Raw genomic sequence first — 27,728 nt, forward strand, 5'->3', positions numbered from 1 at the left:
CGCATCCAGGGGTAAGTTTTCCCCTCGGGCAAAATGCCACACTTCCACTCTGATTGGTTTCGAACAAAGGAGGGTGTGCCGTCTGCTCTGACATCGCTCAGGCTGATTGGTCTGTCCAGACTTTCAGGTGGGGTTACATTTGAAATGTGCTGTCCCTTGGGCAAACTGGAGGGAGGGCTGTAAAGTGGAGGGAAGTTTGTTCTGCTCGCGAGACCGCGCTCGTCATTTGCAGTGGGCGGACAAAGAGTAAATAAGCAAGCAAAAAGGACACACGGAGGCGCTCTGCAGTATTTGCAGCAGATCTGAGAACCATGTAGGACACTTTAAATGACAAGAAAAGAAAACCATAAATACAGCAATTCACACACTTCTGATTAAAGAACGCACACCACACGCATTAGATACAAGTGACAGGCCCAAATCCAAAACGCTATAGTTCCTGGTTTTTGCCTCACGCCTTTGTACCAACTGTCTGCAGGCAGTGTAAACAAGCCGTGCTCCGACCCTTCCGTTTACCACAAACGGCCACATGAGGGCGCCCGCGTAGTGTCGCAGCCGCGAAACTGTGGAGGCTTGAAGCTGGGATGGGGGGGGATTACAGGAGGCCATATTAGACTTTCAAGGGGATGTGGTACATGCAGCTTGAGAACACCCGGGTCACTGATGTGATGACATAATTCATAAATGGCCTCAGTGAGCTCAAGAGCATCGCTGTAAGCCTCTCGCATTAAAACCCTGACAAGAGCGAGCGTTGTAACGCGGCCCTCGCCGTGTGGCTGGTGAAATGCGCCGCCACTGCAACTCATTATTCTCATCACTTGTGCAACTGTCTCTCTTTGCACGCATCCGGTCTGCACCATCAGCTGTGGTGCCGTTTGAGGGGCCAGTGTGACCCGGGTCACTCACTGGTAGTGGGGCTATTTTGTTTGCTTGTTTTATTAGATGACACTGTTTATTCCAAGATATGTTGGGGAAGGGGTGCATAGTTTATGTAATATAAGACCAGCATTAATTATATGACAAATAATTCATATAAACCGCCTTTCGTCGCATTCACGAACTGTACACAAACGTCTACTACAAATCCCTGCGTGTGCACGCGTCCGTCCACGGTCGTGAGCGCATAGGGCACGCGCAGCTTGTCGTCGCTTCCGTCGTCGGTGTCCGACCAGCAGCATCTGCCCCCCCACCCCCCCCCTCGCCCCACCACCACCCACCACCTCCCCTCCTCTCCTCCCCTCCCCGCCCGCGCGCTCCGCTCCTCCACCGGGAACAGATTTTATGTTCGGGCCACATCGCCCCCCGCGGGGACTTGGATTTGTGCGCCACTGCTACTGCTGCCGCTACCACCATCAACACCACCACTACTACTACTACTACTACTACTATTACTTCTATCCGAATCGCCGAGTCGCGGCCGCCGCCAGAGTGCGTAAACGCGCAATCCTTCTGCGCATCTTGGGATCTTCCCCAGCCAGCCGCACCGTGGACAATCTCTCTGACATCTTACGGACTTCAACCACCGCAATCCGACGAGGCTCCGCCGCCGCCGCCGCCGCCTCATGGCCGCTCATCGGCATTCCTGAGCCACCCGGCCCTGGTCCCGCATCTGACAGCCGCCACCGGAAGGTCTTTCAATCCCAGGGAGAGGATCATCGCGGGGTTTTTTTAGTTTGTTTGTTTTTTTTTGTTTTGTTTCTCCCCTCTCCTCCTCTTCCTCCCCCGTTTCCAATCGTCCTTGGGTAGCCGTTGTTTTTTATTTTTTTATTTTATTTTTTATTTTTTTTGAAAACAGACTACTATGCTGGGCCCGTCTCCCTAGATCTCGTGATAAACACACGACCTCCCCTCCCACAATTTGTCCGACCGCGACCCCCCTCTTCCCGCCCCCAACCCCTGCTACTGTCATCCAGCGATGTATCCTAACGCGGCGATGCTGGCGGTGGTCCTCCTGGGGAACTTGATGCTGCTGCTGCCATCAGCCTGGGCTCAAAACGGTAAGGAAGCGCCTTGTGAACCGAGAGCGTTGGCAGTAAACATCATCATCGACGTCGGTCGAAAGTCACTCGACTCTGCGTGCGGACGACCGTTTGTAGCGGGCTGCTGCAGCTGCAGCTGCTGCTGTTTGGGGTGGTGGTGGTGGTGGTGGTGGTTGGGAGGTTGGAGGTGAGCTCGACGGCGGTAAACGACTTCTGCTTGTAGTTTGCTGCACATCGGATGGGGGGTAACCGAACACAGCCGACGTGTGGTTTGTGTGACATTAGTGCAAGGTTATTGACTGTCAACTAAGTACGCGTCTGTTGGGGGGGGGGGGGGGGGGGGGGTCATCATTTGGCAGAGGTGGGAAGTAACGAATTACAAATACTTCGTTACTGTAGTTGAGTAGATTTTTCATGCATCTACTTTGCATGAGTATTTCCTTTTCTGAAGACTATTTATTTTTACTCCCTATATTTGTACACAAATATACATACATTTTACTTACATTGGAAAAAAACACTAGTTATTGATTTTGTGTTTAAAAGTGTTTTAAAAAAATACACATTGTTTTCAAAGTAATTCAGTTATTACTATGTGTTATAGTTGTAATTAGGTGTAGTGGAGCTATTTGAACTATACTTTTGTGTCGTTTTACATAAAAGTGGATCATATTTTAGAGGGAGATTATTTTAGAGTACCTCGGTTTTGGGGGTTGTGTACTGTACAATACGTTTCCAGTACACAGAAAAATAAAGCTGCAGAAAATAACGTTCTCGTTATTAAAAGTATCTGTGCTTTTACCTAAGTACAGAATGTGAATACTTTTACCACATTGTCAGTCAGGCGTCAATCTAATATACGCAGATGCTCATTGTTTATTAAGTGTGTGTGTGCACGTGTGTGTGTGTGTGTGTGTGTGTGTTTCGTCGTTGAAATTAGTTCTAAAGATTCTACAAATGTAAAATGCTCACAGCTGCACTCAGACCTGCTTCAGTTTGACCAGATTCTCAATGCTTTGCCTGCTAACTGCAACAGTCGGCAGTTACAATCAGACCGCTATCTACCTGTGTAATGTTTAACCCCGCGTCGTTCCCAGAGGTCAAATAGAACAATTTCAATCGTTGACTTCCACACGACGTTCACTTTGCGTTAATCAAAATCAAACTGTCACGATTTCCTTGAAGTAAATGTCAGGAAATGCGCTGCTGGGTTTCCAGGATGACCTCTGATGCAACAGCTTCAAATTCTGTTGAATCACATCACTCTGAGGGCCATGCAGCTGATTTTTTTTCTTTTCTTTTTTTTTTTTTTTTAATGGCCCAACAGGCTCCTTGAGAAATATTGACAGGACCTCCAAGACACACTTGTATTTATAGGGCATTTCCTTTCCCACAATGCACCCACTGCCTGTTTAAATTACACAAAAGAAGCTTCTACACCCACATGTCAAGCATCACATGCTGACAAATCAGTATCCCTGATATAATCTAATCCCCTGTCAGATATAAGTGTGGCACACTAATAATGTTAATGCCTAATGCCTACCTCCTCTCGTCTAATAGCTGCACGCCCACCGTGCAAGACTTAAGACTTGTCATTTGCTGATGGAGGTGTTTGAACACGAAATCCATTGATGCCCTACTTTTGTTTTGTCTAATCATTTTCACGGTTTAAAAACTCACACGTGAGAAAAATATCAAGCATGACCCGTCATTCATGCAGGGAGTATTGCATTGTATGCTGTCTGTTTGAAGACAAAAAAAAAAAGTGTGATAAAGCTTAAGCAAAGGCATTCCAATCACTTCCTGTTTACTGCGGCCAGTATGTGTGCACTCTCGCAGAGGCCTGGTTCACAGTGTGCCAATGTGCACACAGACGTGCATTTCATCCGTTCGACACTGTCCGTTTGATCCCAACCCAAATGTCTAAATTTTAAAAATTCTCAAAATGAATATTTAAAAAACATTTTAGTTATGCATTATTTTTTATCACTGTTTCTTTTTTTTTGCAAGCTGTTCAGATCTGGCAGACACACAGAATGCATAAAAAATTATTTCTCTGCTACAGTTCAGATTAAGGACAGTCAGTGCACGGCTTCTTATGCAATCCTAGATTTTCCTGTGATTTTTACTCCATTCGGGCTGTAGCAAGGGGAGGGAGGGAGTGGGTCGGGGTGGGGGTGGGGGTGGTGGTGGCGGGGAGGGTTGGAATAATAACTATAATTGCATGAGATGTAATCACTGTATCTGGGAAGCAGAGGGAATTCATCCCATCATTTCCCAGTGCTCAAGGAAAAAGATGGCGCGCTATAGGTGGCCGGTTCCAGCGACAGATATTCAGAGGACTGTAAATAGCATCCATCCATTCTGCCATGTTTCTATTTTTACCCACCGAGACTCTGAGCCCAGAGAACTGTGGCTTTAAGGTCCTTTTGTGAAAGTGAATTCATTAACTCTTAATGGATGGCCGCCTTGTGCACAGCTGCGCGGCCTTCTAAAGGCTCGCTAGGTGGCTGTGAACTATTTAGCCTGGGAGACGGTGCGATGTTTAGGGAGAGAAAGCGCGGCTGCTTGAGAAGGTGGCAGGGACTGACCCGAGGAAGTGCATTTGTGTCTTACATAATGCCACCCCCACCCCCAACCCCCACCCTTGCAAAATGTGTAGCTTGATGCTGCCTCCTCCTGCCCGTCGACGATGCCGTTGTAAAAGTGCAATGTGTCAACCTCCACTGCCGCCATCTAGGAAAATTAAAAATTCAGATTTTTCATTTTTCTTTGTCGCACCGAGGTCAGAGGCTGCTTCAGAACAAGCGCGTGCAAAGTCTCATTTCTACATGCAATTAGAAAGCGCCACTAAAGCAATACGTGTTACAATTGGCACACGGATCGACACTCTAATCACGAAGTCAGTTTCTTGCCGCTTCAAAGATTTCTGCGTCGGCATCTCAGCGGCTCGGCTCTGCGTTTCGAGATTTCATAGGCACGCACCATTAAATCAATAGGCCTATGACACATAGCACCCTCTTATCACGTTTCTCTCAGCGCTCTGGACGACTGTACAGCTCAAAAGAGAAATATATACTGTGGGACCCAAGCCAGCAAGACAGACTGAGTCATACTTGTGAAATCTGATACAAACTGCAATGATTAGTGGTGGCATTATGCAATACAGAGCCCGGTGCAGATATACAGTACAGCATCCAGACAAACAACCGAGGGTCAACATTTCATTTATCAAAATTAATTTTCTTTTGATATCTTTATCTTGTTTTTTTTATTCTATCTTTTTACAGAATTACTTGTTTGGGGATTAGCTTTTTCGCTGAGTGTGTTGTGCCATGCTTTCACAGCTGGAAGTTTCCCGATTTAGCTCTGGCACTGCAACACCGGCATCTGTGCTGGCAGACCTCAGCACTGCACAATGGTGGCTGAGGGACAGATTATTCAGGGGTTCCTCTCATATACGATCGGTAAAGTGTCATTTACAAAGAAGACGACGAGTGGTTAACCAGCTTATAGATTCAGCGGGCTCACCTCCTTGATGTTCATGTTATTTATTTCAGTCAATTTGAAAAACTTGATAGGGAATGTATTCCTTCAGTAATATAGAAAATGATTTGAGGTAAATGAGACTCTACTGGAGATGACATTGGACATTGTTCTATTTTTAGATCTACCGTGTTATCCTGATGATGAGAGTCAGAGACTCCCATGATGCACCTCCCCCTGCAGGTTTTCACATCAAATCGTTTAAATTCCCTGGTTTGTGACCTCCCGAAGTGAAACAGGAAGTGCTCGCTGGTTGTGATTAAAGAGTGGGATTAGAGCATTTCTACCAAGCAGAGGAGTTATTGGGATTTAAATCTCATTAAACTGTTGACTCTCTTCTGTGATCTCAATGACAGAGTCGGGCATTAGCGGTCTTCTTTTGCTGAAAATTCTGTTTCACATAAACGCTTATATATTGCTCCAGCATATCAACATAATTAATAAGATAGGAAATAAAGTCAGGGAAGACGACTACATATTTGTATTCTCGGCTATATTAGCACAGAGAGACAAAATCAGCGCAATGTAACAATGTAACGGTCATCGTTGATAATTATGCTATGAGAACGGACGCTATGAGAGTAAATAGGCTTGAAGACCAGTTTGTTGAATTGATGATATTTTGCTAATGGTATAGCTGTGCTCTTCATATTCTAATTGTGTTTTTTTTGGTCTAAAAGGTATTGTTTGTCATTGCCAAAGTTAGGTGGCTTATAACCATATGGATGTATGTATACATACATATATATATATATATATATATATATATATATATATATATATATATATATACATATATATACACATATATATATATATACACATATATATATATATATACACATATATATATATATATATATATATATATATATATACACACACATATATATATATATACACATATATATATACACATATATACACATATATATACATATATATATATATATATATTTATATTTTGCCAATTGACAGCTATTCCAGAAATCCTCATTCATATTTACCTCGCCAGTCCTATGACACAACTACGCTTTAAATGGAATTAATTTGCATTAAATCATGCATTGAATTCAAAATGGCAACTGGAATTAGTTAACCTTTAAATAGACATGTATTATAAACTAGTAAAACCAGTCACAGTAAAACCCTTATAATTAGAGCAAAATGTTTAATTGATTATTAAATGTTATTTCCCAAAATCCAAAGTGTTATTTAAAATCACATTTTAAAAGAAATTCTTTAAAAACAGAATTTTAAGTCATGCCTTAAAAAGCAGGCTGGCCCATCTATTTTGTTGCCAGGTTGCTGCGATAAGTCTACCACTTCTGTCTGCCACTTCCTTTTCCATCAGGCCTTTAGACCAGATGAGTGACTGACTGCTCTGTGCTTTGTTCGGACTGTTTGAAGAAGTGGATGTGCCCTCCGCAGAATTCCTTGCATGAATTTGTTAAAGAAGTGATTAGCAGCAATGTTGGGTGCACTTGAGTTCCTCTTGACACGCTGTAATGTGCACACCAGGAAAAAGGCCTCAATGGTGTTTGCTTGATTCTTCAAAAATGCGACAGAAATGCGTTGTTATACATCTCGCTCACTTGCGTAAAAAAAAAAATGTCTGACAGAAGAAATAAGAGAGGGTTGACGTTTCGAGAGAAAAGATTCAATGTATATTTTTGACCTTGACAGACAATTCTCAGGACCCAGCAGTTATGTTGCCCCCGTGCATATGGCACTCTCATGTTTACCTACTCACACTTAAAGCCTTCTGCTTGCTATTGACTGTGCCTGTGATATCTTCAACAGCAGTGGGCCTCCAATTATTAACCTTGCATCAAGTTGGTTCTCAAAGTTATCAGCCAGACAGTCAGGCGAGCTGATGTTTGCTAATCAGACTGTCATGCATTAACTTATGATTTTGTGCGTGGTACTTGCATCCTGGGATCTGATGGGTCAAGTGCACACTTGCCAAGAATGGAGGCGTAATCCACTGAAATAAAACACATTTTGTTGGTTTTAGCTATTAAAGCAAATTAATGCAGTTACCCGCCGATGTTGTCTCACACAAATGACCTGTAAAGGTCTACGTATTTGTCACAGTGCCATGCAGGTACAACACAGATGCAACCACACGCACGCACATGCACAGCACAGCACACCACCAGATCGGCGGCCCCTGGAGGTTTCCTACTCACTGCATCCACTGTCTGTGTTGTGGGAAGCAAACGGGGATCTAGGTTGTAGGAAGGCAGCTGACTCACTCTCGGGCTACATGGTGGTGGTGTGTGCCTTGTTGCCTGTCCTCAGGGGAGCTCTTTTCTCTGCCTACATCAGTGGAGAAGGTAGGCTGTAATGACCGTGGCTCCCATGCACCCGAGAAAGGGTTTGTCACAAAGAATCGCATTTGTCTTATGGGAGCACAGTGGGACTGAGGGCGGAAGTAAGATGTGACACGCTAAAGGACTTCATTATTTTTGCGTTGAATTGTCTTTGCACAAGCAATGGAGTGATCCTCAGTGCTACAATTCGAACAGTGTAATGCCCTGTGCCATCACAGTACACCTGGAGAAGCTAGTCCTGAGTCAATTTCAAAACTAAATGATTAGTTCAGTCAATTTTCTAAGAAAGAGGCATTACCTGTGGTTGAGGAATATAGTTGAAGAAGAATAGTTAGACACCTATTCAATTGACCAAGATCATTTATTGTTGTGTGCTTTCTGGTTACACAGCCCATTAATAAGGACAGTAGTAGCAATGCTTCCTTTCAGTTCAATGATATAATGAATTCACAGGCTTTGAAATGTTTTTTTTTTTTTTATATATATATATGGCTAAAAACATGTTAACCTTTTAAACAGAAAGAATCTGACCTTGTTTGGGGCACCATGTCTGCCCAGTCTTATATAACAGCTGTACACAGGTTAAATGTTATTTGGGCCTTACGGCCTCAGAGAAATGTTAAACACGCATACAAGTTCCTTGTAAGATAAAAGCACCCAGCCCTCTCCTTCAGAAATGACTTAAATAAAAAAAAATTATTTAGGAATTCTGAAAGAATCGGATAGAGAGTTCCAACCTGGATGTCGTCCAAAAGGGTGTCCAACCCTATCAACAAAGACATTCTGTAAAACTGACACAACGAAACCCATGTAGGTCGTTATTCTGACAACCCAATAGGTTGGTTTGGTTTTTCCCCCACCCTGCCGTCATGTGAGTGGTTAGACCCACCTGGGACGCGGTGTGAAAGGTTGTTAACCGTCTTGGGAAAGTCCTCCAGGCAGATGGCTAAAAGGTGGAGATGGAGACGGAGACCGCCTCCTTTCTTTACTCAGGGTCCTTCATTGTGAACTAATGGCCTCTTTCGCGCATCTCTCAAACCATCTGTCTATCCCTGTCCAAGAAATGTACATCAAAGTCTTCAGAGAAGTGTCCTTTCCCCTGCAAATGCATATGTACTGATCCTGTCCCTTGGTGCTGGCCCCTCTGTGCTTGGGTCGTACACTTGTGGAGAGGATGTTTGGTCTCACCAATATGAAGATCAGGGCAGGCCCCATTGCTTGACCATGTTGCTGAGATAATGTCTTGGTGTTTCATCTTTTGGATGAACCAATCTCTGTCTGAGGGTGTTGCTGGGTTTCCAAACCGAGTGACCGTCAACCCACCCCAGTTTCCTTAACTTTCAAGAAATACATTGACAAATTTGAAATAAAAGGATCAGATCTATACATGATGGACACTTTCAATCCAAGATTGGCAATGTGCGCATTACTATTAATGGTGGAAATGCCAATATTGAACATTAAGTCGTGCCTTAAAAAAGCAGGCTGGCCCATCTATTGTGTTGCCAGGTTGCTGCGATCAGTCTACCACTTCTGTCTGCCACTTCCTTTTCCATCAGGCCTTTAGACCGGATGTGTGACTGACTGCTCTGTGTTTTGTTCAGACTGTCTGAAGAAGTGGATGTGCCCTCCAGCTCTGTGGAGTGAGACTGATGCCAATGCCTTTATGCTGCAATCTAATGCTGGTGGAAAACATCAGTTGGTTTTAAATGGTTGAAGCATAAAGTCTGAACATACATTGTGTTCTAAGAACATAAACCAGGCAAAAAGCACATAAAACTATTCTTGACACTAATATGAATTCCTTCGTTTTTGGCAACAAAAGCTGTTGTAAATCTTCTTTACCTGACCTGCTATGGTTGTTTACAACATAATTTAATTAAAATATAGGATAGCACGTTTGCTATACATATAACAGTTGATTTTAGGAGGTTGTTATTCTATATTGTTAACCTCAGTCAAAGCCTTGCACAGTAAACCACCGTCTCATACAGATATTGCATCTTTGAGACACAAAGTTTACGCCGCACCACTGCGGCTCTCCTGTTTAAACATGGAAATGTTCTGAGCACTGAACAAATGTTGCCTGCAGTTTATTCTGTATTTCCCAGCAGCACCCGTGAGCCTGAATTCAGTTTGATTCTTTGTGACATACATTTCTTTTTTATTAAAATTGAGGTACATTGGGATCATTAGATACTATGCGTGGCTGGCACTATTAATGCTTTGCAGTATAAAATAGTCAGGGTTATATATAGAGAGAGTGGAGAAAAAAAAACCCCACTGCACTAGCAGAGTAGTCACTGCAGCCTGGATTCACCCTCTGGGATTGTGTGGCAAGCTTTATAAGCCCAGATGTTCCCAGAGAAAAGATACAAATGCTAATTACTCATCGTATCTCTAAGCATTCTTCCATAGAAATATAGGAGCGCACAAAAACAGCCTCAGTAAAAATTTGTTTCAATTTTTCTCTCTCATCGTCTAATTCATTTCATGTGAGTGTGAGTCACAAAGTGGTGTTGGGAAACAGACTTGTTACCATGGTACCAAATACACTCCATTGTTAAATATGTGAAAAAAAAAATTTTGGCTCTACTTTGACTGCCAGTTTGTGTGGCATGCAAAAAAGGATGCTCATGAGCACTTCAAACAGTGCATTGCTGCATTGTAATATGCAGAAAACTATATAAAAACACTTACAATTGTGCCACTTACTTGTAGGTATTGTTTTAACTTTCAAAAATCGTCCTTTTATACAAAGAATGGCTCCAGTAACACAATATAATAAGCTAAATTACAGCACTTAGCTGAATACTGTGATTGTTCACAGCCCTTTGTCAAGCTTTTTGTCAACTATGATACATGACTGTGAGCAGGGCTGACAGATTGTTAGGGGGTGAGTGCTGGACACTCACGTTGCTTCTACAAAAAGTTTTTTAGTTTTCTGTGTAAGCAAATTAAGTTTATAGCCGACAGGCTGCAGAGGACGTCAGGAAACCTTGTCTGTGGTTCAGGTGATTTGTCATTGGATGAGGCTCATTAAGGCTGCGATGCGAGTCTTGTCTTGAGCTAACTACTGATGTGTAACAAGGTCACTTTTCAGGCCCTTGTCTTACACAGATGAGTATGAGTCATTATGAATTACATTGCATTCAAAATTTGAAATATGATTCTTACTTTACCTGGCAGTATTTTTGTAAGGATAAATGGGGTCTACACGCCCACTGCTAAGATTAAAATTGTGTGTGTGCGTGCGTGCGTGCGTGCGTGATATTGTATGTGATCATGAGTGAAATTTAAAAAACCATGCCCCGCAAATCCAGCTTATCGTACACGAAAGCCACATGACCTCATTTCTGGCTTTACCATCAATGAACAATATGGATAAGGAGATTTTGCTTATAAATATGAAGTACACATACAATACTACAATGCTGACAATTCAAATAAACATTAGTCCTGGAATGAATAGTTTATTGCAGGCTTGTTAGTGTGCGATTTTTGTCAATATAAAATCATTAATTAAAAAGGCTCAAGATTTCTGTCTACTGGGATCCAAATGTATGAAACCAAACTACAGTATTGGAAAAGAAAATGCAGGATTGGTTTATCACATTGATGTGTTTTGGTAAGAACCAGGGATGCTGTAACTTGCTTTTCCAAATGTTTTGGCTGTGTTTTTACATTTTAAAATGCAATTTTGTTTACCTGCACCCCATTAAATGTACTGTTTTCATTGCTCCTTCAAGGGTTTGGCCACAATGCTCAACTTAATATGGCTGGTTTTGGCCAGGGAAACTGAACAGATCTAGCTTTTCCTTTCGTCCATTGATGATCGAATGAGTTAGCTCTTCTTAATTTGATTTTAATCACCCTCTCTTTTTTCTTTACAATCCTATTTCTGTTTAATTTCCCATGCCTTGCCCTTCCCACACTTTTGTGCCTCTCTAACCCTCTTCTACTCTTTCCTTCTTTGCCATCCCAACACGCTTTCCCTCTGCAGCTGGGTTTGTGAAGTCGCCAATGTCTGAAACTAAACTTACGGGGGACACCTTTGAGCTGTACTGCGACGTGGTCGGCAACCCAACTCCGGAGATCCAGTGGTGGTATGCTGAGGTCAATCGAGGGGACTCCTTCAAGCAGCTATGGGACGGAGCCCGCAAGCGTCGCGTCTCCATCAACACGGCCTATGGCGCCAATGGAGTCAGTGTGCTGGGCATCACACGCCTCACAATGGAAGACTCTGGGACCTATGAGTGCCGGGCAAGCAACGACCCCAAGCGCAATGACCTACGACAAAACCCTGCCATGACCTGGATTCGTGCCCAGGCCACCATTGCGGTCCTACAAAGTGAGTGGTCTATATCCTGTAGCACCTAGACGTTGAACTACCAATCCCCTGTCCAAGACATTTTCATTTGCAAAATACATTTTAAAAGCCCACCCTTACCATGAGCCAGGCAAAATCCAACATGTATTTATTGTATTTAGCTGACTCAAATAGGCAGAAAACATATAATCAACCCCTAAACTCCAGAGTTTTTCTCAAGGGTTGATCTGCTTTTTACTACCGGTTTCCAAAATCCTATGCACATTTTTTAATCAGCCCCCAAAACCAGACAGTTAACCCAGTCCATAAGCCCTTTTACTGTATCGTAACTTCAACTTTTAACTTTTTTTCTTATTGTATCCCAACTTATTTCTTATCCTTACTTTATTCTTATAGTGACAGAATCCTTTGTGTCTTCTGCATCGGGGAGATGGTTTTATTTACACTGATGCCTCGCCTTGTAAATGCAGTCTCATACGCCAGTAGCACTTTAATAGGAATGGTGCTTTTATTTTGGTTGGGCACAGTGTAAATGGCGTGGGGAGAAGACACAAAGAGGATTCAGATAAAGTATAAACAAGCAATCCCCTGCTGTCAACTCTCAAACATCGATGGCTTTCTGATGTGTGCACAGTAGTCCACGTGATTTTGGCCCCTCTGTGCGGTGTATAACCCCGTGCCTTCTCAGCCATTATGCTTGCGAGTATGAATCAGCAATGGCGTTATACCCGCAATCTGTACGCTCTATGCACAAAAACATTCAAACAAACTGAATTTCAGATGGACACGTCTAAGCCACACATGCTTCAGTGCTTTGCCAACTGAAGCAAAAGGAGATGTGGAATGTTGTTAATCATTGTGATGTTTTTTGAAGAGAGCTTGATCTACGCTGGCACTTCCGATAGGGCTAATACGTTTTCATTCCCCCGGTAAAACTATTTGAGGTGTTGGGCTCAAGTCTAATCCAACGTTTTTTCCTCTCATTTGTACTGATTCGCAACATCTTTGCAACTATGTCAGCAACCAAACACAATTTAAGCCCTTGCATCATGTATTGGCATCATGGGGGAATTATTGTTTTTTTTTTTCTATTGTTCAAAGGCATGTAATGTTTAAGCTGTTAATTAATGCATTCAACTGCTTCACAAGTTCCCAACACTGACATGGAAGCAAAGAAAACATATTGAAGTTCTCTTGTTTCAACATTTTGCTGACTTAAACCACGAATCATTGTACATTGAATAAATACAACTTCATTCCCAGAACAGATGTTCAAGTAAGTAATCCTTAAGGTTGCATGCGTGCATGGATAAAATCTACTGGAAGTAGATTTTCAACATGTACTCCTATACTGTGCGGAAAGTGCTAGAGTACATTGGCGTTTATGTGAATCCTGAAACACTGTTGAAGAAATGGCTCATTTATTGAGAACCATTAGGCAAAGATTTCCATAATGACTGAAAACAAACAACTAACGAACAAACGGCTTGCCTGGATCCATCAACTACTGCTACATTTATTCAATTCATCAAAGCAGGTCCTATAAAGATTGTGCTTTGTTAGATGTAGTATATACCTCTAGAGTTTGACCTTAAAGAAACTGAAAATAAAAATAGCAAAGGGCATTTTAAATACTATATAATTAAAACAAAAAAAAACTGCAGAGATACTAATGACTGCCTCTTAGGCTTCACAATTTATTTTCAGTCATATGCTAATCTAAACTGTTCTAGTTCTCCCCGTATGATATATTGTACAGAAAACTGAATGTTTTGATTCTGTCATCCAACTCTCACAACTCTCAGCAAGTAAGCAAATAGACTTTTCACAGGTACATTTTGGGCAAAGCAGTGGCAAAGAAATCTTAACATATATGTGAATATGTCTCAGTCTTAAACTATGTTTAGAAAGTTTCTTACTCAAATTTAGTTGCTCAAATTGAGAATTGTGGGACTGGTGAATGTTGTCAAGTAATTGCATCGCTATTGGTTTGTGTCATTTTTATTGCAATGTGACATGGTTTAACCAAATTGAAAGTGAACATGTACTTTGGATTGTAATAAGAGCAAGTGTTTCAAAATAATCTCGCCGAGCACATGGTCAGAAAGCCAGGTTTTGCTGATAGCAGCGTCTTAGTACTGCACTTTTATAAAACATGACAATATCATAATTTAGGGCTTGCCTCGCCTTTCATAAAAATATATATATATACAAAGAGCTCCCCCGATTGTAGATCCTGCCAAATTGCTTACGGTGTTTGTACTCTTCAATTCAATTGCCTTAATACATCTTGACAGAGTCTGACTATGTGTCGTTCAATTAAAACATGTTGCGTAATGACTAGCGGGATCATTTAGGAAGGAGATATACTTCAGCACATAAAATGCTGAAAGGATTCAGCACAATTCCAAATACTGCAGCAGCACAAACCAAGGGATACGCGGGGGTCAGCTTGGACTACATTTTTTTTTTTTTTTTTTTTTTTTGTAAGATTTTAGACTTGGTTACACTGTGATGTGGCAGGATATTAACCTGTCAGTTGCAAGATTTCAAGTTCTGACAAGGTGTCCTACAGATAACCTTCTGGTGGTAAAATTGCCTGTGGAGCGCTGTGCCGTGTTTGCTAAATGTTAATTTATGTACCCCAAGTTCGGTGTGTATATGCACATCTCCAAGCTGCTAATAATAGTCCATGTGGTTCTGCTCGGTGTGGGGGGAGAGAGAGAGAGAGAGAGAGAGAGGAGGGATGGGGTGGGGGAGGACAGAGAGATATCCCTGCAGCTATTTAGTACATAGAATTACAAGAAGGAGTTGCTTCCCAGTCTCAGAAGCCCTCCTTAGCCCACTCATCTCTTTGCTCTCCTAGTGGTCGTGCAGAAGCCAGCCACAGAATTATGATGCCTCCCCTCTCTGCTCCGCCCCCTCGGGGGCTCTATTGTTGCCATGGTTGGCCCGCCCCAGAGAAGCAGGGGGAGGGGCGGCGTGGAGGAGGCTCATGCTTCCTACTCATAGTGAAAGGGCTCCTCGCTCTCCTATGACATCTTGCACTTCCCACTTGCGTCCTTGAAAATTTGACCGCGCCACTGTTCGGCAGCTGCTGCAGTTATCAATCAAACGCTATGTGAGCCCGGGCTAAGACAGAGGCTAAGCAAGAGCAGCGGCTCATTTTGTACATGCGCTGCTGTGTCAGAGATCGCCCATTAGACGTCTGACTTGAAGCACTTCAGTTTTCCAAATGCCAAAAAGTTATTTCACAATCCAGTTCATCAGTTTTGTTGCAACGTGATTATAGTAAAAAAAAAAATGATTACGTTCCATTTGTGATAAACGGATAATACAGTGTTTTCCATTTTTCTTTTGCGTGTCCACATCTTAGAAGGATTTCTCGCAAGTGTTTATGGCTTCACTTCATACTCCTACACAGATCACATAAAAACAGCATACAGCCCACGTGTTCGACGGCATGGGTGGGAGCATTTATACATCTCTGAGGCCCAGGTCGGTGATAAGGTTTGACTATTTTTGTCTTTCAGAACCAAAGATAAATGCCTCTGATCAGATCATCCTGCCATTGGACGGCTCGATCAAACCAGTTTTGCTCAGATGTAACCTCACCACCGCCCAAACTCCTCACAAAGACAGCTTTTGGATGAAGAACGGACAGGAGATCACCAATACGCGATCAGAGCAGAAGAACACGACGTACAGGTGACGCGCCCACTTTTAAGTAGGGCATATTTTGGAAAAAGAAAAAAACAATGCTCCCAGCAATCAAAAGGAAAATAATCGTACTAAAATGTGTGACAGCATGCAGGCAAAAGAACAACCCACAGCAAGTCTTGCATGTTGACATGCCTAACTCGGTACAACAAAGGAATTAGATTGCAAGTAGGTCAGATGACAGTGTTGCAGGCACTGTTTTCAATTTACAAAAAGTGGTCATTGTTCTGAAATACCAATGTCAAAAGGTCTGAATCATGGGACTGCTTTTGTGAGGCTACAGTAGTAGATGCATGCCGTCTTCATTAGGCACTGCAGAAGAAGAACAGCGCTTACAATAACATATACATCCATGGTCAAGTGTTGCCGCCACGAGTTTCCTTTTTCTTTTAACGCCTTCTTCTCTATTGAGGATAAGCGGTGCTGAAAGTAAAACCCAATCCCTCACTTTTGAAAACAAAAAAATACCCCGAGATTGGGTAACTCGTGCCACAGCGATGAACCATGTAGAATGATGCGATAATGTGTTTAGACAGCCACTGTTTAAGTAACTGTTGTGCACAACTATAAGTCACAAGTAACAACAGCAACAAAACATCACAAGTACCAACGACTTGTTTTCTTCCTGCTGTCAAACATTATGATCGCTGAGGCAGAAAACTACTGTCGCCCCTGCAGACATCCCACAGACTCTCCCTCGCCACAAGATAAGACCAATTGGTCACTTCCTTGTCACATTACATCAGCAATTCTCTGAAGATTTAACTAAAAAGCCTTATGGTGCCCTTCCCTGCAGAATACCGAGCTGATGTACCGTAATAGGACAGTATCGGGCCAGTTCTCGTTTCTCCCTGGCTGTGGGCTTTAAAGACCCTCATTTCAGGTTTCACGGTCCAAAATGATCACTTGCAGAGGAACTTAAAAAAAAAATAAAGTCCTAAATAACCATTTCGCATATGAACCGCAATTGAATGCGTTTTGTCTCTGTCGTAGAATTGTTAAACCACGGGCGGACGATTCCGGAGAATACATGTGCGTTTACACCTTCAACATGGCGCCAAACGCCAACGCCACAATCGAAGTGAAAGGTAAGGCCGACTCGGGTGACACATAATCACTTGAACGGCTTGCGCGGCCGGCCGCGAGGAATTGTGGCAAAGATAATACTGCAAATCCATGCAGTGAGCATGATGGGGCAGAACCCGGCGGCGGCTGTCACACTTGGCTTCCTCAGAGACAACAGTGGACCAAAATGGACAGGCGCTGCCCTCACCGGGACTCGTCTGCAAAACGTGACCTCCTTTTTTTTTTTTTTTGGGGGGGGGGGTTTCTCGTACCGAACGAGCCTTTTACCTTTTTCTTTTTTGCGTGGAAAAACAGATTTAAGCAAATTTCATTCGGCAGTCCAAATGGCCTGGACGTTGCCGTGTAAGGTTTTTTTATGGCGTAAAAGTTGCGCCGAAAATTAGCGAGGCAATCTGTGCGCCAGCCAGAGAGCCTCAGCGAACACACTGCGGCCGATTCATTCGAGCTGACAGCAAGGCCATCCACTTGAATAAGGATCCTGCTTTGAGAAAGGGCAAGTGAGACCCTGTGTAAGGGAAGCTCGCCTGTGTGTTAGTGCTTAAGCCAATTTGCTGTGGCATGGCTTCGGCGCATACTGAGCGTGCCCAGCCTCTTATTCCACGGCTGTCTTAGAGCGCTGCCTGATTGCGTAACGCGGGTGATGACCGTGCGCCCGTGCGCGCGTGCCTGTGTGTGTGTGTGTGTTCTGCTTTCACTGGCTTGTGAGATGATGGGAGTCATCAGCATTTAAACTGAAGTGTCCTAGCCATCACAAGACTGCCGGGGCCTTGTGACTGCTAAGGCAGGCGCCGTGTCCCCTGGAGAGAGATTTCAGTCTTTGAGGCAAAGCAGATGATACATGGTTTTGTCCTCTAAATGGTCCTACGACAGTCCTGCACCGCAGCGGCGGAATGTTTTGGCATTATCAGTGGAAGAGAGGTTAGCGGGAGGGGGACACGCAAGACTCGAATCCAAAGAAAATACACACACACACACATATACAGGTACTACCCGAAAAATTAGAAGATCAAGTAAAAGTTGTTTTATTTTGGAAATTTAACATAAAAGATGAAACCAACAAAATTTTATTGAGCCATTACACGCAAATTGACATCTCAAGCAGTTCCTTGTTGTAACTTTGCAGATTAAGATTTTTAGCTTATTAAAACCACAAACCCACAAAATTATAAAATTTGAGGGTTTTTTTTAAGCTGCAAGACCTGATCAGCAAAATCCAAAGAAATACAAACTTGAAATATACTGATTTGCATATTATTCGTTAATATAATATGTCAAATTCACCTTTTATGTTGAATTGCAGAAATACAGCAACCTTTTCAGGATATTCTAATTTTCTGGCTAGTACCTGCATGCGCACACACACACACACACACACACACACACACACACACACACACACACACACACACACACACACACACACACACACACACACACACACACAGCTATTTTGAAGAATTTAAATATAAAAGGTGTTTTTACACTTTTGTTTCCTACATGATTCCATGCGTGTTCATATGCAGTTTTGATGCCTTCAGTGAGAAACCTGCAATGTCAATAGTAATGACAATGAAAGAAAAGACATTAAATTCATAGTGTTTGTCCAAACGTTTGACTAGTCAATATATATTTATGTTTTTTTAACTCAATTCTTCAATTCTAGAGGTGATGGAGAGCTCCTCTGTGACCTAGGCAGCTAGCCGACAGCTATGCTAGCCAGCCTAGCACTGCGCTTCTGGCGGCGGTTCACTGAGATCCCTCGCCTACAGTGTCCTTGGCACACTCATCCTTGCAGGACTCGGCTCAGAGGCAACAGATGGAGGGCTCTGTGATGTTGTAGGATTAAGGCTCTGAATCCGGTCGCAGCCATCTCTGTGGCAGCAGCAGAGTTTATTGTCTGCGATACTCGGCTTACCGCTGGTGCACATTCGCTGCGTCATATTCCACATGTTAAACGCCGGTAAACGTTGGGCAACGGGTTTCACACGTACTCTTGCGGGCCGCCTGCTCAAGCCAATTGTCCCCGTTGCTGAGTCAAAACTGCAGAAAAATCAAGTCCAACCAATAATTGCGCAGCTTCAGAAACAATGACAGTGCAAACGAGACTATTAAAGAATTTGAATATTTTTTTTAATTATCTTAATCACCTCCTTTTTCTGATGGCTCTGAACTTCGCCTCTAATCGCGAGCCCCTCTCAGATTAATGTGTCACTTTGCTGCGTCTGGCACACATGGATTACCAGCCAGTAGCCCCAGTCAGGAATATTAACTGGAGGTATCTGTCCATTCCAGCACCATCTCTACATGACACATAAGTGCTTTCTTATGTTGTCAGGACGAGGCAAAAAATGAGCTTGGCCCCTCCCCCTGCCCCGGGAGCACGTGCACACCATAATTAGAGTGTGGTGATGTCACCTAAGAGCTCAAAGCCCTCCTGCCCCGTTATCCATGTGCTCCAGAAAAACGCTCACTCCAGGCTTCTCCCTTATCCTGCTTAACTGCACGGAAGAAATTATTGTTAATTTTGTGGCTTAGTGTTGGGGAAAGGGAACGTTCATCTTTCTGTGCTACTCGTTGAGACTGTGCCTAACCTTTGGGAGAGACTTGATTTGACTTGGCATCTGTCACAACGCTTTATGAGGTGCAGTGTATTTTATTCAATCATAGTCTGTGTTACAAGCTAGGCAGGAGCTTATTAATTGAGACATTAATTGACCCTTTTCAGTTCTTTCATTTTGGCTTAACATACAAATTGACTGCGGAATTATTCTGACTGGGTTGCAGTTGCATCTCATATTTAACACTGAACCCTGCCCAAACTCCTTGTGTTCTATTTGAATACCTTGATCTCTCGCAGAGATTCATTTCCACAGTTTTTAGCAATGGTCCTCATAAGTGATTGTACAATTATATTGATGCTTGTGTGCAATTTCCCAGACTTGATCCAAAATACAGTGGTGGAAAAGAGTTTCTGGACAGCCCTGTGCGAGTTTCATCAGTACAAAAGCTTTATTTTAGCAAGTGAAAACATTGCAAAGTGACTTTGTACAGTAGCTTTTGTGGATACAAAAGCACACCGATGCTAATTGCATTATTGAAGCTATTTAAAAGAAAACAAAAAAAATAAATAGTCACCGTCTCATACTTAAATAATTGCTGATATTGAGGTAAACACACCTTTAAATCCACTTTACTTGTTGGCACAAATGTATTAGTCATGGTGTGTGGTGCCGAGTAAAGGGATCACATGCCAACAAGTGATAATGCAATATGATGCGTGTATTTTCGGACAACATTTTTCAGTGGGCCTGCTCTGATTCATTCGAGTCCAGCAAGAAGCTTAAAATAATAATGACAACTGGACTGCTTCAATAAAAAAGGAGGGGAAAAAAAAAAACACTTTGGAGACCCATACTCCTCACCATTACACAGACATCTGAACAACACATTACTAACAGCTACCCATGCCTTTGTTATTCATGCCATCTGGTAGGAGTTAAAACAGTGCTTTGATGTCTCACTCTGCCAACACTGCTAATGATCAGATTTATTCCATTATTTGACCATTTTCAGCCAAACCTGATATCACAGGACACAAGCGAAGTGAAAATAAAAACGAGGGGGAGAATGCAACGCTTTACTGCAAGTCTGTTGGTTACCCGCACCCCACCTGGACATGGCGTAAAGTGGACGGAACTTCCTACGCGGTAAATATGCAAATACGTATATGTATGTATGCGCGCACACACACACACACACACACACACACACACACACACACACACACACACACACACACACACACACACACACACACACACACACACACACACACACACACAAAGATGGGTCAATTGACTGAACTGACTGTCTTGTGTTTTCAGGACATTGACAACTCCACCGGACGCTTCTTCATCACCAACAGAGACAACTACACAGAGCTGAACGTACTGAACTTGGATTTAAACACAGACCCTGGACGATACGAATGCAACGCAACCAACATCATTGGAAACACTGCTGAGATCACAATACTGCGAGTACGCAGCCACCTCGCACCACTTTGGCCTTTCCTGGGTGTGCTTGCAGAAATCATCATCCTGGTGGTTATCATCGTCGTCTACGAGAAACGCAAGTCACCAGATGACATCATCGATGGTAAGATTTTTTTTTTTTTTTGCATTGAAAAAATTGCATAAATTTAGATGAATATTTTTCAACCTGGTATTTGATCAAAAAATTATTTTTACTTAATGAGTTTTTAATTTGACGGTTTCACATTGTTTATTTGTGACATAATGCTTTTTTCACATTTCTTATTCAACTATCCAAGTCTTTAGTTTCTCTGAAGACTCATCTTTCACCATGACTCATGTCCAGAAAAAGCAACAGGCTGAACTGCTCTGTAAATGCTCAGTATATTTTCTTTAATATTTTTTTTTGTTCCAGGTTTAACCTGTGAGACATTTGTGTGTAACATACTGAAAATGCATTACGACGAAAGCCGTTAAATCAAAACGCCCTATGTTTGGAGGAAATGTCGCTAAAAATGTATGAAAATCGTGTTTTCTCACAAGGACACAAATTGTAATATTACGTTTTATGAGGGGAGGAGCGTCCAAGATTCTGAAATACTGCGCAAACATGCATTCATACCACGAGGTTGCAGTCGGAGGTGATGTGGTGTAAAGTGGCTTCGGAAGGACTCCCGTCCTTGAACTGACAGAGTAAAAGGACGATGGGGAGAAATAAACACATGTGACCTTTACAGCTTCACATTAGGTAACATCAGAAGGGCCCACCGTTGACCTTTGCAAGAGTTTGTGTTTTTTGTGCTGCACTAATGGCACTAAACACACATATTTCCCTTGATGACAGAAGAAGAACAGTGTTATGAAAAATGAGGATATCATCCAGTAACTTTAACACTTGATTATCCAACTAAATTGGTCACGATTCTCTTCCTCCTCCTCCCCCCCCCCTTTTTCCTCCTTTATGGCAACATAATCTTAATGGGTGGTAAGTGAAAGATTCTGCATGATTTTAGAGATTCTTGTACGCCTGAACAGCAACTTCGTCCTAATAATAAAAAAAAAAAAACAGATCTTATATGTAAATGCACAGTATTAATGGTTTCTAAATTTTCATCTAACAAAAAAAACAAACAAACTTGTCTTCATTTGTACATGTGTAGATCATCACTGTGCTTTTACAGATGAGTCATGTCAAAGCTAACTGGATGCATTTCTCTTGGTCAGTGTGATTTAAGGCAAAATGAAAGCATTTTTGAGGTCTACGCTTTACGTCTCTTCACAACTAATCCCTAGAATAGTGCACGTGTTAGTGTTTGTGGTCACAATGTCACAGACTAACCAACTAAACTCAGCTAAAGGTAAAAATTAAATGACTTAAGGTTAAAAGTGGAGATGGAGAAGAACTAAATCAATGCGTCATCAAACGAGTGAGAAAAACAAAATGTTTTCTTTTCATCAAAAGTCAAACCCTGCCTGAAAACGTCCCGAAAATTGAATGAAAATTGTCGTTTCTAATGCAGTGCATTGAGTCTTTTGAGTCAGTGCAACGTCTCTGTGGTTATACCGCTGTACAGCCACACTAAAAGTTATTACGCTGTGATTCTGATAGTTCAGGAATCTACAGGTCGTAACAGTCGTTGAACGCTTAGCGTATTTTTACAGTCGCTCGAGCCGTAGCACTGTCAAAAAAGCAGATGGCATTTTTTTTTTTTTAACTGTTGCCACAGACTGCAAGACAAACCTGTAAAATCGAATTTTACCAGCAGTCCCAGAGCGCCGTTTCTACCTGCAGCCTGCGGCTCATAACTGCAGTAGATCTCTCGCTATTCAACGGAATACCAACAAGTTGAACTCTGTGGCACCGGCAAAGTTCCATCATTTGATACTGGTCGTGTTTCAGATTCAGATTCCCCTCCGGCCAGAGAGAAGTGACCAAGCAGGTCTCAGTGTGTGTTCCAGTCAAAGGATCAATCTAGCACAGAAATAAAAATATTTATCACGTTGTTCCAAAATCTTCCCAAATACATCATATGGCATAACATTATGCAATGTGTGATGCAAGCTGAAGCATGCAGCCTGTTCAATAGCCATCCGAGTATGTTGCCATTTCCTCTTCAGTGGATTGCTTTAAAATGCAGCTCTGTGAAGATGTAAAAATCAGCCAAGACTCTAACGGTTCTTTTTAGATCAGAAAACCTGTAAAGCTGTTTCCCTGCTATGATAGTTTCTCATGATTTTTAAAAAAAAAAAAATATTTATTTTTTAATCAAACTTAGTTTGTCTCAAAGCCTGTCTCCACCTTCAGAGTAAGTTAAAAGTCGTTTTTACAAGAAACATGGGGAAATACATTTTTTGGAGGATTTAGTCAAAATATTTGCAAGTCCTTGCTCGACAACCAACCACAATCTTCACATCTGAATTCTCTACCGGGGGTTTCCGCCCAGTCAGTCCAATTAGTTTCAAAACAGTGGCGTTAAATCCAAGTTTTTAGCCAGAATACTCACTGTACCCTGCAACAGTGGGTAGTTGAGGTCAAGAGTGATCTTACGATCCGTCTTTAGAAACCCCGTGGATTGACTTTGTGTGTTTAATTTAATTAGAAAATCCATCTAAAGTGTGCTCGGATCTTGCAAAATTGTCGACCAATTTGCCAATTGTCGATCACAATGCCACGCTTTGAAAAATAAAGACGCGTCAACAGCTACACAGTACCCTACGGCTCAAGTAAGCTGCGTCTGTGTCCTCTAGTTTGGTTCCATCTACCAGAAAAATGAAGCGATTAAGGTGGATTATGTTTTCCATGTTTACGCCATTCAAATCAGGAATGAGGACTCCCTGCTTACTATGCGCGGCCTTTCTAAAATCTCCTTTTAGCATCCCGCATTCCCAAAGGTTTTGGCCCCTGTCTGCGTGCATTATGAATTCTGCTCTCTCGATGGCTTAGCCCACCCACCCCTCCTCCTCCTCCTCCCCGCACTCCCCCTTTGAACACTTTCATATTTCACAGGCAGGAGATCTGAAGGAAAGAGGCTGCCATTTCTGTCCTGACTTTCAAAAAAAAAAAAAAAAAACAGTTGCTCAAACTGCCGATTCTGCTGGGTGACATTTTTGAGCAAAACAACTGCACAACTTCAAGCAATTATATCGAGACAGTTCAAAGGCGGAGAGGGGTGGGGGGGGGGGGGACCGCCGTGGCTGCCAATAAATATCGTTTCCATTGCACACAAAAGCCACCAACCCCCCGACCGGATGCAGATGATGCACGGCATGTATCGTAAAGCCACTATCAGCTCGCACGGTGAACGTCCATTGTTTGTTTTGTGCCTGCGAACGCCATCACAGCAAACATAGTCTCTGTGTGTCCGTGAGGTGTGAAAACGGTGGGACGCCGACAGACGTCCCCCCACGATCAGAGAAAACCTCGTTTTTGTGTCCGACGCGACAACCGCTGCCATCCCTCTGCTCAGTGTGGACGCCGTTGAATGTTGCCGATGCCGTTGTTTACCTCCCGACTCTGGAAGCTGCATGGAAGTCGGTCACGTCGTCGCGTGACCCCCCCCCCCCCCCCCGCCCCCCCGGCGCCTCACCCGCTAACACATTCTCATCTGTACGCCCCGACGCCATGTTAACCACCCCATGCCCCCCAGCTGGGTTTCTGTACTAACTGCTCAGCCGCGTCAATATTCACCAGATCCTCATGACTCCTCTTCAGCATGTGTTATTTACTCGCGCTGCTACACTACCGGTCAAAAGTGTGGACACATACTTCTGATTTAATGGCTTTTCTTTCATTTTCACGACGGTTTACATTGTTTATTGTCACTCAAGGCATCAAAACTATGAATGAACACAAATGGAATAAGTATTAAACAAAAAGGTGTGAAATAACTCAAACAAGTTTTATATTTTGGAGGATTTAGAATAGCCGCCCTAACACATATATTATAACATATTCAGTTATTTAACTTTTTTTTCTCCTTTTGCCACATTAATCCACATATCTTCGTCATTTGATGTGTTCAGTATGTATCTACAGTGTAGAAAGTAGAAACAGGTGTGTCCAAATTTTTTTGACTGGTCGTGTATGTGGTGAGACAGAATTCTGCTGAGTCTCCTACTTGATGCGGGCTGTGATGTTCGGAAGTGTTTAAACCTCGACACGCTGACTGGAGGCTTCGACGGAGAGTTTTTGTTTGAGTTTGTTTTTTTTTTATTCCCTCATTCAAGTCAGACACAATATCGCACATCGGCGCACTCTGGGCTTTTAAAATAATTTGGAAATTGCTGGGTGTAATTAAAAGACGGCTTCAAGTGAGCCATCTGTAACCCTCCTCCACATATGCTTCCTTCGTCTGCAACGCGAGGAAAAAGCCCCTTGAGAGTCAGGCGGCAAGCGAGGTTACGTTTACAATCCTTCGGCATCGAGCGTGTTTTGAATACAACATATGAGGAGAGGAAAAATACGCCCTGAACACCACTGGCCTAAATTTAATGAGGATTTCTTTTTTTTCTTTCTTTGGCGACATGCTGTCATTGCTGTTTCAGATAATGACTTTCAACCACATCTGAGGATGCAGTGGTGTGTGGTGGCCAGAAAGAAAGTCGCACGGCGGCCCGACTCCTCCGATATTTGCTCGCCTTTTGAATTGAATGTCACAAAGCTCGAATACGCCGAGCTGCTAAGCGGCTCGCTGCCATGTCTGTGTCACAGCTTCCCACCAGCGCACGACTCTGCCCCACCACTATTCAAAGCAATCTGTGCTCACAAGCCGCATCATCACACAGTATTCACGTTACGGCCGCTCGCTTGTTTTCCTCTCGGTAGTATCTGCTAATTAACTTCCGTCTCCCCTTCTCTGTTCCCCCCCTTTCTTTTCAAATCCAAAGATGATGAACCAGTTGGACCGATGTAAGTACATAAATATTAATTATGCTCCTGGAAAAATGCGAGACGCTGTGATTTGAATTGCAATTGCACTTTGGCGGCTGAATCGCCATCTCTTTTCTTTCCTAGGAAAACAAATTCAACAAACAACCACAAGGACAAAATCATCCGCCAGAGGAATACAAAATAAGCAATTTACTGAAGTAAGACATTGTTGAAGGGGGACGGGGGGCTAAATATAGAACTCGGCGCGGATTATCCATCGTCATGCCTTCCTCTTGATTTTCTCTCCGCAGATGAGATGGCTGAACTGCATTTCGTTTGACTACAAGACAGTATGGAAGGTGGACGGAGCACCGAGAAGTTTTCCGAGAAGAAACGGCATATCTCGTCTCATTTTATGAGAACCTATATCAGCATAACACTGGCAACAAAAAGAACATCATGGCTGTCTAAAGCATGCCTTATTCAGTCGTACGTGGGGAATTCAGGATGACGGAATAACTAAAACCACAGACAAAGGTGTACACATTTTCAATGTGCCGTTGGTGTCTCCTTTCTTCATTTTATCATGTCCTCAAATGAGGTGATCCCTTTTGTATTACATATCATGTACAATGCATGCAAGGTAATTACGCAATAGGATACTCAGAATAGACACTTTCTGTTGTTATCCCTCGTGTGGCTTTTTTTGCATCTGAAATGGTTTTTTATGGAGTCATCCTTATAGTTAGTTTTAATTCTTGAGAATTTGTACAGCATATCATTGTCATTTGAACATGTTTGATTTTGTGACGAGAAGACCACTTTAAAGAGGAATACATATGTGGAGCAAAGGCTTCGATATCTGGCAGTATTTAAAAATTTCATTGAGAGTGATTACATAAATGACTACCGTGTGTTTATCTATTTAAAGAAAAAATGATATGTGTACAATTTTTATTTGTTTCCAGAGTACCTTAGGTGTCTTGTATATGTTGAAGTATGAGTGTTAAAATGATAGGAACTATGTAAAAGAAATAACTATTTTTTTTATATTTCCCAATTTCATTTGTTGATTTTTCTTTTTCCGTTTCTCTTTAAACTGGATAGCATGGCTATAATCCTATGCAATATGTATTCTTAAATAGATATGTGGAGAGCAGTTTGTTTTACTGAGTGAAGCTTTAATATTGTGGGATCACTTGGAAGCTGGCATTGCAAAAGTCACTGCTGTAGCTGCATGCCTCCCATTTCAATATCATCTATCCAAGTGTGTCACGGTGGAAATGGACCTGCATTGAAGCGGTAAGAGAGGGACCAGAGTATATAGCCACGATCAAACATTTGAGTGAGACCAATATTTTTTTTCTGAATAAAAAAAAGTCTGAAAATAAATGAAGCTTTTTTTCTATTTTTAATTCCATGGGTTATGGCACCACCACACTAACTCTGTTTGACTTAAGTCATTCTCTTTTAGGAGAAGAAAAAAAGAGTAACAAGAACGTTGAGACTTCTCGGTAACAGCATTCAAAAGAACATTGGAAAAAGAGAAAGAAACCTTCCACCACCACCAGGCACAGCCTACACGAACTGTATAAGAAAAACACAATGCACTAACTTGACCTTTCTGCCTTCAGCTGTTGTTGAGATTCGTCACTCTTCACGCAGCTTCCTCAGCTCTCCCTCCACCTTCTCCACGAGTGCAGGAAAGCTGGGATCCAGCAGGCAAAGCCGCAGAATGGGCTCTAATTCACCTTGCGCCACAAAGCAGTGGCGATACGCTTCAGGCAGAATTACAGCGGCCTCCCCTAAATAGTGCTGCGAAAG

The 27,728-nt window shown here is 42.6% G+C and overlaps 2 protein-coding genes across 6 annotated transcripts in view; one reads left to right on the plus strand and one right to left on the minus strand.

The window, feature by feature from the left end:
- rec114 (REC114 meiotic recombination protein) overlaps positions 1–27,728 on the minus strand; it is a 34,645-nt gene that overhangs the window by 1,998 nt on the left and 4,919 nt on the right. For 3 of the 4 annotated variants that reach the window (XM_076051547.1, XM_076051537.1, XM_076051519.1), the window contains one exon: positions 26,626–27,719. In XM_076051547.1, the coding sequence (XP_075907662.1) occupies positions 27,555–27,719 (165 nt within the window). In that variant the 3' untranslated portion in view covers positions 26,626–27,554. Of the gene's footprint in view, positions 1–26,625; positions 27,720–27,728 lie in introns of those variants that run through there. The other variant, XM_076051529.1, reaches the window with a different exon arrangement.
- On the plus strand, positions 1,256–27,264 carry LOC142905033 (neuroplastin-like). 2 transcript variants are annotated; one of them, XM_076051498.1, is made up of 9 exons: positions 1,257–1,997; positions 11,868–12,215; positions 15,728–15,902; positions 16,908–17,002; positions 20,574–20,707; positions 20,885–21,158; positions 25,922–25,943; positions 26,049–26,122; positions 26,216–27,264. In XM_076051498.1, the coding sequence occupies exons 1-8, from the start codon at positions 1,916–1,918 to the stop codon at positions 26,107–26,109; spliced, it is 1,191 nt and encodes a 396-aa protein (XP_075907613.1). In that variant the 5' UTR covers positions 1,257–1,915; the 3' UTR covers positions 26,110–26,122; positions 26,216–27,264. The 2 variants fall into 2 exon arrangements, with proteins under 2 accessions (XP_075907622.1, XP_075907613.1); XM_076051507.1 differs by lacking the exons at positions 25,922–25,943; positions 26,049–26,122; positions 26,216–27,264 and adding an exon at positions 22,025–22,929 and having other exon boundaries at positions 1,256–1,997.

Source organism: Nelusetta ayraudi, unplaced genomic scaffold, assembly GCF_046127955.1.
Source record: "Nelusetta ayraudi isolate G7.1 ecotype Tasmania unplaced genomic scaffold, CSIRO-AGI_Nayr_v1 ptg000005l, whole genome shotgun sequence".
Lineage (NCBI taxonomy): Eukaryota > Metazoa > Chordata > Actinopteri > Tetraodontiformes > Monacanthidae > Nelusetta > Nelusetta ayraudi.